Below are 14,710 nucleotides of genomic sequence, written 5' to 3' on the forward strand. Positions count from 1 at the left end.
TAATTCTACAAACACATTGGCTTTAAATAGTGTTCCTTTCTAAACATATCTTCTATGTTTCTATAGCTTTGGCTCTATAGCTTTGGACTATGTAATTTTTTTAACCTTTTATTTCAAATAATTACACCATTTCAGAAAAAAATCCCTCATTCCAGAAAAATTCCCCTAAGTCCAAACTATTTTAATGAATTTCAGGATTGTCTCAGGTTGAACAAGCTCCACCAATGAGACATCTTTCCTACTCTTCAAGGAGGCGAAATATTTTTCTTTCCTCATTTTTGACTGATTACCTCTAAGTTCCAAGTTCACTCTTTTTGCCTGCTCTGTGAAAATATGACTAGGACTTTAAATTGCTCTCTTCTCTCTCTCTCTCTCTCCCACCCACACACACACCCCCACCCCATATTCCCAAACCCACTTCTCTCAAGTTGATTTCAACTCATAGTTGAGACCCTCGGTTGGGTTCCTGGAAATCTTTACCAGAGGAGATAAGTTACATGTTACACCAACAGGGTTCCTTTTGGCCAGAAAATAAAGTTTGTCAGCAGGGCACCTTCTACTGCCTCTGGACTTTCTCTGAAGCTGCAGACGTTTCCACCCTGCGTGCCTGCTTCCTCAAGGTGCAGGGCAGTAGATGATGTATGTAATCCTCAAGCAACGGTGAATGGGAGTTAAATGGATAACTGCCCCAGTCTCCTCTCTTCCAGGGAGACAATTTTGAGACACATTCAACATGGTTCTTCGGAGAACCCAGCAAGATTGAGTTCCATGATAATAATTAATTAAAAATAAGCCTTTTCTTGATGTTTCTTTTCCCCAATGCACTCATCTTAAATTCTCCATCAGTCATCATAGGAACACCTCCTAAATAAATTAATGACTCAAAAGTTCTGTTTAGACAAATACTGCATAGTGCCACTGTTGTAAAACAGGACTGAAATGAGGCTTGGGGAGACTGAGAAAGAGGGGATAAATATGTTTACTGCATTGAAACAGATGAGGGAGAAAACTGTTTAAAAGGGATATGTGATTAGGTATTATTGTCATGGCAGAAATCCAGAGTGCATAGTGGAGTGGACTTGGGGGAAGGGAATATATAACAATGAAAGAATTTTACTTTTCAGAGAGAAGAGTGAATTGGGGGGAGGGAGGGTTAGGCAGGAGAAAAGTGCAACAATAAATGAATGGAAATTCTCAGTCTCTGTAAATTTTCATTAAAATTAATAATAATTAAACAATTTAAAAAAATGTTCTGCTTAAGAAAATTTTATCCAGGGCAGGCATAAACCCCAAACTGAGAGTAAATAAGCCAATCAAAACAATGACAGGTGAAGTGTGAGAAGCTGTTTCTTCATATTGAATTTATCAGCTCTCTGTTGTTTCAAACCCATTTCACATCTACAGTCCTGGAAGACTCTGGAGATGATTCAGAATATGAAATAATTAGCTCATAGCCTGGATGACAGAACCAAGGTACAAGGAGTCACCATCATATACACTACGTTTACTTTCCAAAAGGAAATTAACTGCCCACAAGCTGTGCCTAATAGTCACTTAGACAAAGCAAAAGGCTGTGGGTATTTCTTTGACGACAATCTCTTTATGAGTCAAGGCTTTCTTAGTAACAGCAGATGACATTGGTAGAAGCACAGAAACACAGTTGGGGGGTGGAGAAAACTCTACAAGATCCACTGTGACCTACCACCCCCGAGCCCCACTTTTGAACTGTCTGCTGAATGAACTATGTATATGACCTCTCTCAAGCGCCACTTCAGATCTTCTCAGCTTCACTCACCTTAGGGCCTTTGCCTTCTCGCTCCAGTGTGGCCTCTGTCGTGACAACTAGCCCTGTGCAGACCCTCGCCAACTTCGCATGCCCATAACTCAATAATGTCTCTAACCTTTGGCTGCCCTTGTTTTTTTTCTGGCTGATACTGGGGTGTGATATGCTGTGGGACTTCCCAGTCATCCACACACCCACAGCATGGAGGAGAATGAGGCATTAACATTCAACAGGACAAACCTATCCTCACGGGAAGCTAGACACCAACATCCCAGCAGATGGTCCTGCGTGGCTGTTGTTTTATGGCCTTCTGGTGATAGAAATCAAGTCACTCTTTGGACTTTATACCAGGTAGTGGCCACTTTGCATGCAAACCTTCAGACGGACCTTCCTCTCCATTTCCTCATGCTCCCTGGGATTTTACATCTGCATGGTGTCTTTGCAAATGAGCATTTGCCTGAGATACTGGTTTCTGGGAACCCAGGGTAAAACAGATACTTTCTGATGCAATCGCTAGAGCCAGAGGAATGTTGTGTGCTGATTGGCTGGAGAGAGTCAGTGAGACCAGGTGGGAGGGGTGGTTAAGGCAAAGGAGGGGACAGTTTCTAAAGAAGATGTGACAGGACAGGGTGGAATGGACACAGGGGACTCTTCACGGTTTCCAGGAAGCAGGCGTGGACTGTGTCTATTTTGTTTCAGCAAAAAAGTGTTTTTATCTAGTTCTCTAAATGGTTTTATTTCTAGTTCTATGGGGTTATTTCTCCTTGAAATTTTTCACATCTCGGGAGCTCTGGTGGCCTAGTGGCAAGAAGCTGCACTGCAATCCCAGAGGCACACGGATGGAATCCACCAGATTCTCAGCTGGAGAAGGAGGGACAATCTCCTCCTGTACCAGTCAGATCTGATTTGACGGCACACACACACACACACACACACACACATAAGAAAATAAAAATAAAAAAAAATTTACATCTAATAAGCAGAAGTGCTACTCAAACTTCACAGCCATCTTTTTCTCAATAGTAATCCTTTCCACAACTACACAAGGAGCCTATAAGCAGATATGGATTATAATTACAACCTTGGGGGGGGGCGGTAAAAATCTATGTATACTCTTTTCCTGAAATCGAGTTGGACCGTGATTTTTCTTCAGTCAGGGCAAGGGCTCCCAGATGCTTCTCAGTTTGCTGTGCTGTGGTCGTTTGTGAATTGTGACACTGGAAGCTATGCTGTCAGTATTTCAAACACAGCAGGGTCACCCACGGTGGACAGGTCTAAGTGGAGTTACCAAACCCAGACAGATGATGGAGCAGGACTGGCTTTATGCAGTAAGTGTTCAGTGAACACCTTGTGAACCACAGCAGAGCATGGTGGGATACGGTGTGGACGAGAGGCTGCTCAGGTCGTCAGACTCTCAGAAGGTGACAGGAGAAGAGCTGCCTCCTGAAAGCAGAGTCTCCCTTTACGAGTAAAGCTTCAGGACCTTCCCATGCTGACGTGACACGGCTCACAATGAGAAGAAACAACTGCCAGGATGCACTAATAATCAGAGCATGAAGCTAGGGAAGAGCCGAGGATGGCCAGACCTCATCTCACGTGCCGTGGGCGTGCTACCAGGAGGGCCCAGGCCCTGAAGGAAGATAGCACGCTTGGGAAAACAGAGTCAGAGAAAGAGAAATAGAGCCTCAAATAGCTGGATTCCCGCACAGCAGGCCTGCGAGGATGGCACAGGCCAGGGCAGTGTTTCCTTTTGTTGTACACTAGAAACAACTAGAAGGCATTTAACAGCAGCTAGATTAAGGACACAGGCACTTCATTCTCAGTGGTTACTGGAGTTCCTACCCTATTCCCAAGTAAGGCTGATTCCGGACAGAACACTTATGGGGCTCTTCTGCTCTCTAAGGGGTTCTGGTAGTTCAGCACATAAGGTGTCAGACTCTTAACCAAAAAAATCAATGGTCCAAACCCACCAGCTTCTTAGCCTGGGAAATGTGCACGGTCTCATAAGGATTTACAGCCTCAGAAACCAGGTGGAAGGCCATTCACTATCAGTTGGAATCGATTTTATGACGGTAGGTTTCTGGCCTTTGGTCTGCACTGTTCCCTTTTGCTCTGACTTGGGGCCACCTCACCGCCCACCTCACAGTTCACCAGGGAATCATTGCTGAACCTACACCCTTGCCTGAGATCATGCCCCAGGCTGGGAGACAGGGCTGTGGGGCGCCTTTCCTTCACACTCAGATCCCACCCCTTCTCCCTGGTCTTGGATGAGCCCCAATTTCTTCACAGACTGTGTGGCTTACTCCCTCTCTGCTCCTGGCTCTCACAGCACAACCCTAGAGCTGCTGCTCTCTCTTTGATACCACCCGATATCAGCAGAATGTTCGCCAACAGTTTAAGTCAAGGGTCACAAACCGATAGCCTGCCAGCACGGTCCTGTTTAGCTCCAAGAGTTTCTAAAAATGGGATTTTATATGAGCATACCGATATCTGGCTACTCAGGAAAACCCAGAGACTGACTCTGTCGTAGCAACAGCTGGCCAAGATTGAAGAGAAGTGGTGACCTACAGCAGATGGGCCTGTGTTTTCCCATCAGGCGCTTAATATGTAACACTAGGGGCCAATGCTTAGGAAGAGATAACATGTTGAAAAAGGTGGAGGGCTGGAGGACGAGAGGAAGACATTCTGACACCAGCGACCATCAGAGTGGGTGAAGTCTATCAGAGATGGGAAGGGAGAGAAGATATGACAAGGTTCTGATCTGTTGTTCATAAAATGGCTTGAGTGGCAGTTGATTTGATGGCACCCAAAAGCAACAGGGAAGAAAAAGTGTGGTGATCTGCTTTATAACTTAACCCAGCCAACTCCTAACCGACCCTCTAACAGGTCTTCAGAGGCTGTAAATAGCGAGAGAGGAGCCTGCCTGTTTTCTCTCGTGGAGCAGAGCGATTGATGAATTCAAAGCACCTGCCTTTATCCACTAGGCCTCAGGTGCTCCCTGCTGAACTGCTCAGAGCCAAGAAAACCCCGTGGAGCTTTTCTACCTGTAATACATGCGGTCACCCTCAGTCGGAATTGACTAGGTGCAACCAGCAATGGCAGTGAGTTGATAGTTAACACAGTTTAGGGAGAAAGCAGAGAAGTTGTAGCTTCAAATAACTTCTCCTTCAGACCTTTGAGTGGACACCTTCAGGTTTAGGATGAAATACAAGTCATTTGCATTTGTTTTGGGTTTTCCCACTTGAGCAAAGATAAACTAAAACCCCTGCTGTCCGGGGGCAGCTTCTGACGGAGGGTTCACGCACTAGTGTACTGTCTCATATCTTGGGGGGTAGAACTAACCGCCCGTAGTCCTCCCAAAGCTGGGTAGTATCTCGGGAAGCACATTGTCACATCTTCCACCCATGGAGATGCCAGTGGGTTCAAACCTCTGACCAGGTTAGCAGTCAAATGCTTTAAACATGGTGCCACCTAGACTTCTGCTCAGCAAAAGCTATTGAGCACAAGTTATTGAACACAACTTACTCAACACAGGTTAATAGACACAAGTACCAACAGACACTTCTGCCTCACTGGTGCACACATTTTTAATCGCTCCTGCTAAAATTCAAGCAGGTCTTTACCTTTCTGATGGCGGGACTCGGTGCTGTTTCCCCTCCCGTGTTTTGGGGGGCTGCCCTTTGCCCCTGGACACTCCTCGAGCACCCCTTTCTAATTTGGGGGTTGGGGAGGGCGTGGCGCCTTCTCTCAGCTCCTTTTCTTGGGTGATGATCACAGCTACTGTGAGACAGACTACAACACGCCTTCTGGTCACCACCAGCATGTGGTCATCCAGGCCAACACGATGCGGCCGTTGAGTTCACTTTTCTATTTAGAGAAACATGTCAGCTACAAATACCTCCGACTCACTTCCTGGGCGCATGCGTGCTGAGCCAGTTGCCAAAATAGTCTCTTGAGTAAGTGGCCGCTTTAAAAGCCATCCATCCAGCGGCTGGCTTCAAACTAGAAGGTCAGCAAAGGAAAGTGGAAGGTGGATTCTGAGAGGTCCAGGTGGCCGCGCGGATTTTACAGGCTTGGCATTTTGGAGATTTGATCGACGAGGCTGGTCCTGTGTGCTTGGGGTTCTCGCCTGGCTGGGTTCTCTGTCTTCTGACTTGGAGATGAATGTGCAGCCTTGTTCTAGGTGTGGATATGGGGTTTACCCCGCTGAGAAGATCAGCTGTCTAGATCAGGTCAGTGGCAGTTTCTTGACCTCCTCAAATCACAAAAGGAAAGGTGGGAGATTTGCACCCACCAGCTGCTCTGCGTGGCAGTCGGCCTCTGTAAAGATTTGAGACCTTGTAGATAATCACAGCGCCTTCCAGGGTCTGTCTGACTACACGGCAAAGAGGATGTGGAAAGGTCAAATGAAATGCATCTTTCAACACAGGGGCATGTTGTGTTTTTCGAACTGCAAGAAAGAGTGGCTTTTCCTACCTTAGCTTTCTTGGGTTCTACCAGTTTCTACGTCCTCTTGAGGGGGAAAAAAATAACAAGAGAATCTATTTAATATTTTTAATCGAGCTAGTGTTTACATTGCTATCTTATCACTGACCTCCAATTTCTTACCCTGAAAAACACAGAGATCTTGAGTCTTGAAAACAGGTGATTTTGCTAAATCTCTTCTCTGTGGTTTCTAGATATGGCACAAGGCGTGTTTTCACTGTGAAGTGTGCAAGATGATACTATCAGTCAACAACTTTGTGAGTCACCAGAAGAAGCCATACTGTCACGCGTAAGTGTGGGCTCCCTGCCTTTTGATACTTCTTGAGTTTGGCTTGTGTTATCCCAAGTAGCCAATTAGATTCAAATCAGCAACTCCGCCGTTTAAACCCAAGAAATACCTCTTCAAAAGTTTTCACTCGCCTCGCTGGCATTGCATTTGACAGACAGAAAGCATCGGAAATTTCTGTAATGCAAAAGATCAAATCTATCCATGATGTTGTATGTCAAAGTGTTGCCATTGTGCAGAACAATATATTTGCTATAGATACGCTCATCAGGTTTAAAATGTATTTTCTTCTTCAATAACTTTAGAGTCCCTATCTCTTGTTTTCTGAAAGTTTTTAATGGTCATTTTCAGTTCCATTTTGTCCTTAATATGTATGTGTGAAAAGTCCTTGGTTGGCTGCAAAGTTTGCTTCAAAACACATGCCGAGAAAACCAAGGACTCAGTTACTAAATCTTGTATTTCTTGATGAAAACCTGAGACCATTTGAAAGGGTTTCACAGTCAGTCATCTAGGGCCAAGTGCATTTCTGTTTTGACTCACATGTCTATGTACGGTTTTTTTGCAGCCACAACCCCAAGAACAACACTTTCACCAGCGTCTACTACACACCTTTAAGTCCAAATGTGAGGAAACCCCAAGATGCCATCAGTGGTGTAAGTCACCCCACTTTGCAGTTCAAAATAACCTTTGAAGAAAATCCTCCCACTCACGCACCTGTTGAGTTTTCTGGGGTCTCTGCCTATATGTTTTTGAGTTCATTTCTCCCATATACTCATGCAAAGTGCATTTAAGTGACAGATGTTTCTATTTTCATTTAAAAATACAGGAACAAATGTACAAGCTAATGTAGCATTACTATTCCGAGTCTCTGTATCCTGTGCTAGTTCTGGACCTTGGTGACAATTTATTCAAGAGACCCTGTATACACTTGGAACTTCATAATAATAACTTAATACAAAGTTCAAGAACATCACAAGGGGCTTCCTTAGCTTCCTGCTGCGATATTTTGGTAAAGAACCTAGAAAACCTCTACCTCCACACTCTTCGATCCCTCCCCGTCCAGTGGCTTGACATTCTTTGCACTTTGGCTCTCCCCTTTGAGTCAGGGCAGATCAAAGATTTTTTCTATTTGGAAATAATATTTTGTTTTGAGGCTTGGAGAATGGGGGGATTAACAAGTAAATTACCTTAATGAACCCAGCATAGTTTGAAAAATCAATAGAAATGTTTTTGTTAAGTAACTCGCTATTAATTGAACTCTTGCATCCGATTAAAACAAAAAATCCGATGAATCATTGGAGTTTACATTCTCTCCCTTCAGCCCCAAAAGAAGTCGCTATGTGGGAGTCAGCATTAGCAACTTTCTAAAATTAGAAAATTGCATATGAATTCAAAGCTCTTTAGCAATCTCACTTCACTGAAATTCTCTCTGAGGTCACCTCCCCTCATGGTGATGCCTGCCTGCCTGCCTGCCTGCCCAGGCTATCTTCAAGTTCAGCAAGGGTCCTTGCCTGTGACTCTTTATATTTTATTGTATATGCAGTTATTATTGGGAGCTCTGGCGGCTAAGGAGTTACACTGTCAGCTCAAAGGCAGGTGGTTTAAATCCACCAGCTGTTTCAAGGGAGAAAGATGGACCGTCTCCTGTGCTATTTGCAGCTTCTGAAAACTGCTGTGGGGTCAGCGATGACTTGGCTCTGACTTTAGAGACCACAGCACCCCCACCACTCTACACTGCCCCACTGGCCCACTTCCATAGAACCTAGAGGGTGCTAAACTCTCTAGAAGGAAAAAACACACGAAGCAGCTGTCCATGTTTTCAAATATCCAAAGCTGGCCACATTAATGAGGAGGAGATGCACTTCTGGATCAGAGCCCTGTTTGCACAAGCTGCATTCCCCAGACCTCGAACAGCTCTGTATTTTTCTGCCCCCTCTAGGCCTCAACTGGCCTGATTCCACGTTAAAATCAAGCGACAAGTCACACAGCGCTTACCTCCCTCTCGGGGAGTGAGGGACTCATTTTCTTTTCACTGTGTGTGACAGGCTCAGACGGGAGTGAGGCTGGGATTATCACTGGTTCTATTTCCAGCCACAGACAGTGACGTGAGCTTCCCAAGAGGCTTGTCTCAGTGCATGTGTTTACATACAGGTGGAGACGTCTGTGTATGTGTATGTGTGTCCATGTGGGGAGTGTGTGTGTCTGCATATGTATATCGTGTGGAATATTTGTACATATTGGTGTGTAGACATATCCAAATGTATGTGTATGTGGTGTGTGTATGGATAAATGTATATGTATGTGTGTATGCATATGTGTGTGGTATGTTTGCCCACATGCATTTTTGTGGCATGTATATATATATATACTTTGTGCTTTGTGTGTGCTTTGTGTGTGCTTTGTGCATGTGTGTATATGTATGTGTGTGGTGCGTGTATAGGATGCGTATGTGTATACTTGTACATGTGTGTGTGGTGTGTGTGTGGTCTGTGTGTGCCTGTGGTGCAAGTGTTTGTCCATACATGTATTTGTGGTGCGTGTCTGTTGTTAGAGGCCATCGTGTTGTACATGACTCATAGCGACCCTGTGATCAAAAGACCTGGACACTTGTATAACTTTCACCCTTTAATTGGGGTTTGTAAATATTTGGTCAAATATTCTTCTAGGTCATATAGCCCTGGTATGTCCACTTGCTGTACAGAGGTAACTCGTGGTTGCTGTGAAGCTGAACACTGTGAAACTGATGAGTCAAATGTGAGAATGGTTACCCATGGTGGACAGTGTTTGGTGGAGCTCCCTGATTAAAACAAGCTTGGAAGCAGGAGTGGCATCCACTTCTGAAATAGCTTGCCTCTGGAAACCCTATGAACCTGGAGAAAGGGTGAAAGATAGACAAGTGTCCAAGTCTTTCGTTCATTGGGTAGCTGTGAGTCGCTTAGGACTTGATGGCACTTAACAACAACAACAACAACATATGTATATATATCTATAGTGAGCTCTAGTGGCCTAGTGGTAAGAAGCTATCCTGCAATCCCAAGGGCATGCAGTTCAAATCCAACAGCTGCTCCATGGGAGAAAGATGGGCTGTTTCCTACCCTGTGATTTGCTGCCTCTGAAAACCCACTGGAGGGTCAGTTTTGAGCCAGTTCCTACTCAGTAGAAAACAGTAACAACAATCTAGTGTGCATATGTCTATTTGTGCATATATATGTGTGTGTGTGTGTGTGTATCAATGTACCTAGTGTGTGTATGCATGTATGTATGTGGTATGTTTAAATGTTTATGCATACATCTGTGTGGTGAGCTTGTGCATATATATGACTGTATACAGTGTGTATATGCATATTCATGTGTGTGTGCATCGATGTGATTATACATGCAAGTGTGTGTGTGTGTGTGTGTGTGTGTGTGTGTGTGTACATGCCTAGGAGTGTATACCAAGCACTTACATGTTGAGATGATTTTCTCCTTCTTCCTGTGCAGGGAAAATTCAAATAGACAGTTGTGACCCTGACTTAAACCCCGCCTGGGGAACGTGCGGACTGACTTTCTTACTTGTATCTTTGGGGCCGCCAATGGAATAGAAAGCAAGTTCCTTATGCATGTGCTAAAATAAGCAGGGAATGGTGATAATTCAGAGATGGTGCTGAAGAAAGAAGTAGGATAAAGATTGTGAGCTGACATTTGAAGCAAGTTTACAGTTTTGTTTCCTAAATGTCACACTTTTAAAATGCATAAATATTTACTAAGACAGAGTTGTCTGCTTTCTAAGTGTGAACGGAATTCTTAGAGGAAGAAAACATTTCGACTTTTTTCTACTTAGAGAATGAACTTTAGCCCCAGATTTCTGTACATTTACAGCTTTCTCCCTACTTCCTGGTACAATCACTAGACTCATGAGTAGCCTGAGGCCATAGGCTTTTATCATGGGAGGAGCACAGCAAATGCGACTTCCTGTAGGTGAGGAAGAAGATTTATTTTGGTTCATGTATTTCTGACTTTTTAAGTCAATAGTTCTCAACAGAGAACAGTTTCACTCCCAGAGGACATTTAGCAGAGTCTGGGGACATGCTTGGTTGCCACAGCTCAGGGTTTGAGGTTGTCATTGGCATACTAGTGGGTGGTGGTCAGGGGACTGCTGGATACCCAGCAATGATAGAACAGTTCCCTGACGTGAGTGGTGGTCAGGGGACTGCTGGATACCCAGCAATGATAGAACAGTTCCCTGACAAAGACTTCTTCACATATCCTTAGTGCTTCACTGAGAAGCATACCCTTAAATCGAGGTAATATTCACATCGTTTCTGAAATACAAAGAAAAAGGCATGCAGAGATCTCTCAACTTAATATGACTATAATGATATATTTCTTATAAATGTGTATATATGAAGGGTATTAAGCTGTAACAAGCCTAACAATGACAGAAAGTGACCTCAACAGGAAACTAAAATTCCTACCATAAACTTGCTAACCTGCTTTCTGATTTGGACAAGTTGGTTTATTATTTCTGAGCTTGTTTAATCCATAAAATAAAAAGTTTCAATGTTGATCAATTTTAATCTAATGAAATCACACACGTCTTCTCAATATCTGTTGGCAGATTTCTTTATTTTCTCCAATCAACCTTTCATACACATTTTATAACATTAATTACAATATTCACCATTTAATTGTATTCTTACTCCTTCCTTCTTATGACTTTTATCTCTGTTAATCCTGTAGCCTCCCTTCTGGCCTCCAGAGTTTTCTTTTTGTGCCAGTGCTGCTCTTTTGACCGTATACGGTTTGGTTATTTTTTAAAATGAGGTCTTTCCTGGTGTTCACCTTACAGGTTGTCTCTGAGCAGTTGCATTGCTCACCCAAAGGTCATAACCCAGTGGCAGTTTGAATCCATTAGCAACTTTCAGGAGGATGCTTTATAACCCTATGGTAAGGAGCTGGGTTTCCATCTCAAAGGCAAACAGTTCGAATATACCCGCTGTTGCAAGGGAGAAAGATGGGCAATCTCCTCCGCTGTGATTTGTTGTTATGTGCCATAAAGTAGGAAATGGCCCATAGCTGACCTTCCAGTGTGTTTTCAGAGGCAGTTAATCGCATGGGAGGAGATTGCCCAGGTCAACTATGAGTCAGTTCTGACTTGATGCTGCACAGTGAAAACAGTGAGGGAGAAAGAGAAGTAATTTATAACCTTGGGAATCTGGATGGTCCATTATTGGTCGGTTCCAACCCTACAGGCATGAGTTTGAGTTTGTTCCAGGTTTGAAGGTCATCTAAGGGCCATAGTTTGGAAGGGCAGCTCTACTGGTCTCTACCGGCCAATAAGACTGGCCATTTTTTGTCTTTTTAGGTCTTATTCTGTATCTGTCCATTCTCCAGCCAGGGTGTTCTACCGTGATCCTTTCTAAAGTGATCATTAGCATTCTCTGACACCTTCTCATTCTTCTGGTCCGTAGGCCTTTGGACTAATAGTTTCAGTACATCTTTGCTTTTATTTTTCTTTGTTCTTGATGGGGGTGGGAAGGGACATAGTTGTACCTTAGATGACTTCTCAGAAAATTTTAAGACCCTAGTTGCTTACTTTGGAAGGAGGAGTGGCATCCACTTCCATAATAGCTTGCCTCCGGAAACCCTATGAACCTGTAGAAAGGATGAAAGGCACCCAAGCGTAGAGGACTCTCCTTCATAGAGTCACTATGAGTCGAAACCCTATGAACCTGTAGAAAGGATGAAAGGCACCCAAGCGTAGAGGACTCTCCTTCATAGAGTCACTATGAGTCGCCTGCAACTCAGTGGCACTTAACAGCAACAACAACAGTTGCTTACTAAACTATGATTTAGAACATTGTCTTTGAGGGCTGTTATATCTGGAGACCTTGATGTTCCTCTTGATGCCGAGATTCTAAGGCCAGTAAATTACTAATTTCCTTAGGATAGTTGGTTATGATTAAGACGTTTATGTAAATAGTTTTCCCCTAGTACTTCAGCTATATACTTTTGTATATTTATAGCATATACTTATATGAATATAGAAAATGATATGCCAAGTTTATTTATAGCCATAGGTGAAGTCCTTTCACCTGCCCATATCTGCTCATCTTACCTGTCTAGATGGAAGATTTTTGTCCTCATTGGGGACCTCAGATTTGTTGTTGTTTGGTCCCCCCTCCTTTTTAATAGTTTGTCCTTCTTGGGTTCTTTTTAATCTGTCCAGATTTATCTAATGCATTCAAAGAATGCCAATCAAAGTCTTGATATTTTTGTTACTGTTTTGGTGTAAAATGACAGACTACATCTAAAATTGATATGAAAATACAGGAGTCCAGAATAGCCAAGAATTCTTAAAGACCAAAAATGGAACCTAATCAATACTTATTATAAAAGAAGTAGCAACCAACACGATGTCCTAATGGTACAACCAATAAAGAAGAGTACAAAGTCCCGAAATAGATCTGCACGTGTATGGCATCTAGAAGTATGCTAAACCATCATTGTCATTAAATGTAGTATCAATTAGCTTTCAACAAATGCCATTGGAACAATGAGTATTGTTAAGGGGGGAAAAAGAACTCTGATCCTGGTGGCTTAGAGGTAAGGAATTACACTACCAACACAAAGGTATGTGCTTTGAATCCACCAGCTGCTCCATGAGAGAAAGATGGGCATTCTTCTCCATGCAATTTACTACCTGTGAAAACTCACTAGAGGGTCGGCTATGAGCCGGTTCTGACTCAATGGCACACAACAACAACAGCAACAACAACAACAACAACAACATAACATAGCCTAGCATACTGGCATAGCCTAACGTAACCTAACAAACATAACATACCATACATGAAACATAACATAACATAACATAACATAACATAACATATCTAAAAGGAGCTCTGGTGGCTTAGTGGTAAGGAGTTGCATTGTCAAGTCAAAGGCATACTGTTCAAATCACCAGCTGCTTTGTGGGAGAAAAAGGGCTATCTGTTCTGGTGTGATTTGCTGTTTCTGAAAACCCAGCAGAAGGGCAACTACAATCTGCTGATTGGTTCTGACCCAGCAGTACACAACAACATATATTAAAATGTTAAAACAATGGAAGTACTCGAGAGCAACTTCATGAATTTGGGGAACAAGCATTTTAACTTGTCCCCTTGGGAGTTCTTAGAATGAAACTAAAAATCATCAGTGTTTCATGTGTTTTATGAAACTAGTCTGTTGTGTTGTATGATAAATTCACGGAGAGAATGATCTAGATGTTTTTAACTCCTCACAGAACAGAGCTCTGCACACAGCAGGTGCTCTATAAGTGCTGCTGGAGGGTACACAGGAAGCCCCGTGAGACTGACAGCCTGGTTTACACTGCATTAGAGTTCAAATGCTCTGCAGTTAGCATGCAGGGAAACCCTTAGCTTATCTGTGTTTTCTTTTTCTTCTCTGAATGGCAACATTATGATGGTGTCTTCCTTGTGCAGGTGGTTGAGCAAGAAGATGGTGAGCGATTTAAATCTGTGTTGAACTGGGACATGAATCCCACGGATGGAACAGCTGGTCCTGAGAAGCAGCCACTGGGGAGCGAGGTGAGAGGACAGCTGGAAGCGAATGTGGAAGAAAAGAGCAGAATGACAAGGGTAATCAGGGACAGATCAGTAAGACTACCATCAACATCCCTTAGATCTCTTCCTTTATGTCAACTCGAGCCCATGTTCATTGGCTGCTTCCTTGCACCCACTCTGTTTCTGTTACTGATAACAGGAATCCAGACGCGAGACCAAGCCTACCCTTTCTCTGATGCTCCACGTGGCCTCACCTGCTCCTCTTTATTTCCCCACCACAATTCTGATCATCTCTTGTCTCATTTTCCTGAGAGATCCAAGGTGGTCTTCCCCCTTTTCTGCTCACATTGGGTAGTGCATCCTGTTGATACTGGTCATTTTTAGCCACCTGGATGCCTTTGACTTACAAGCACCTGGAAATTTACAATCGTCTGCTTTTGGCCACCTCAGAGATTAAAAATTGCTCGGCTATTTATTTTTATTCACATACTCAATTTTTGAATGTTTCTTATTGTCGAAAAACCCGCAAACACAAAACTTGTCCACAATTTCCTGTTCCAGTTGCCTTTATAGAGGCACCTACAGCTCTTAATTTTATTTATTTATTTA

At 43.3% G+C, this 14,710-nt stretch overlaps 2 protein-coding genes across 2 annotated transcripts in view; one reads left to right on the forward strand and one right to left on the reverse strand.

Moving 5' to 3' along the window:
* The window catches only part of CASP7 (caspase 7, apoptosis-related cysteine peptidase), a 50,668-nt gene extending 46,843 nt beyond the window's left edge, over nucleotides 1-3,825 (reverse strand). Inside the window, exon 1 of the mRNA XM_006880165.1 lies at nucleotides 3,754-3,825. Within this exon, the coding sequence (XP_006880227.1) occupies nucleotides 3,754-3,825 (72 nt within the window). The remainder of the gene's footprint in view (nucleotides 1-3,753) is intronic.
* A 2,118-nt stretch (nucleotides 3,826-5,943) lies between these two features.
* Nucleotides 5,944-14,710, forward strand: part of NRAP (nebulin-related anchoring protein) — a 97,159-nt gene continuing 88,392 nt past the window's right edge. The window contains exons 1-4 of the mRNA XM_006880166.1: nucleotides 5,944-6,015; nucleotides 6,463-6,557; nucleotides 7,120-7,207; nucleotides 14,021-14,125. Of these exons, the coding sequence (XP_006880228.1) occupies nucleotides 5,944-6,015; nucleotides 6,463-6,557; nucleotides 7,120-7,207; nucleotides 14,021-14,125 (360 nt within the window). The remainder of the gene's footprint in view (nucleotides 6,016-6,462; nucleotides 6,558-7,119; nucleotides 7,208-14,020; nucleotides 14,126-14,710) is intronic.

The sequence above is a fragment of the Elephantulus edwardii genome, unplaced genomic scaffold (genome assembly GCF_000299155.1).
Source record: "Elephantulus edwardii isolate Elephantulus edwardi_28Jun2011 unplaced genomic scaffold, EleEdw1.0 scaffold00006, whole genome shotgun sequence".
Taxonomy (NCBI): Eukaryota; Metazoa; Chordata; class Mammalia; order Macroscelidea; family Macroscelididae; genus Elephantulus; species Elephantulus edwardii.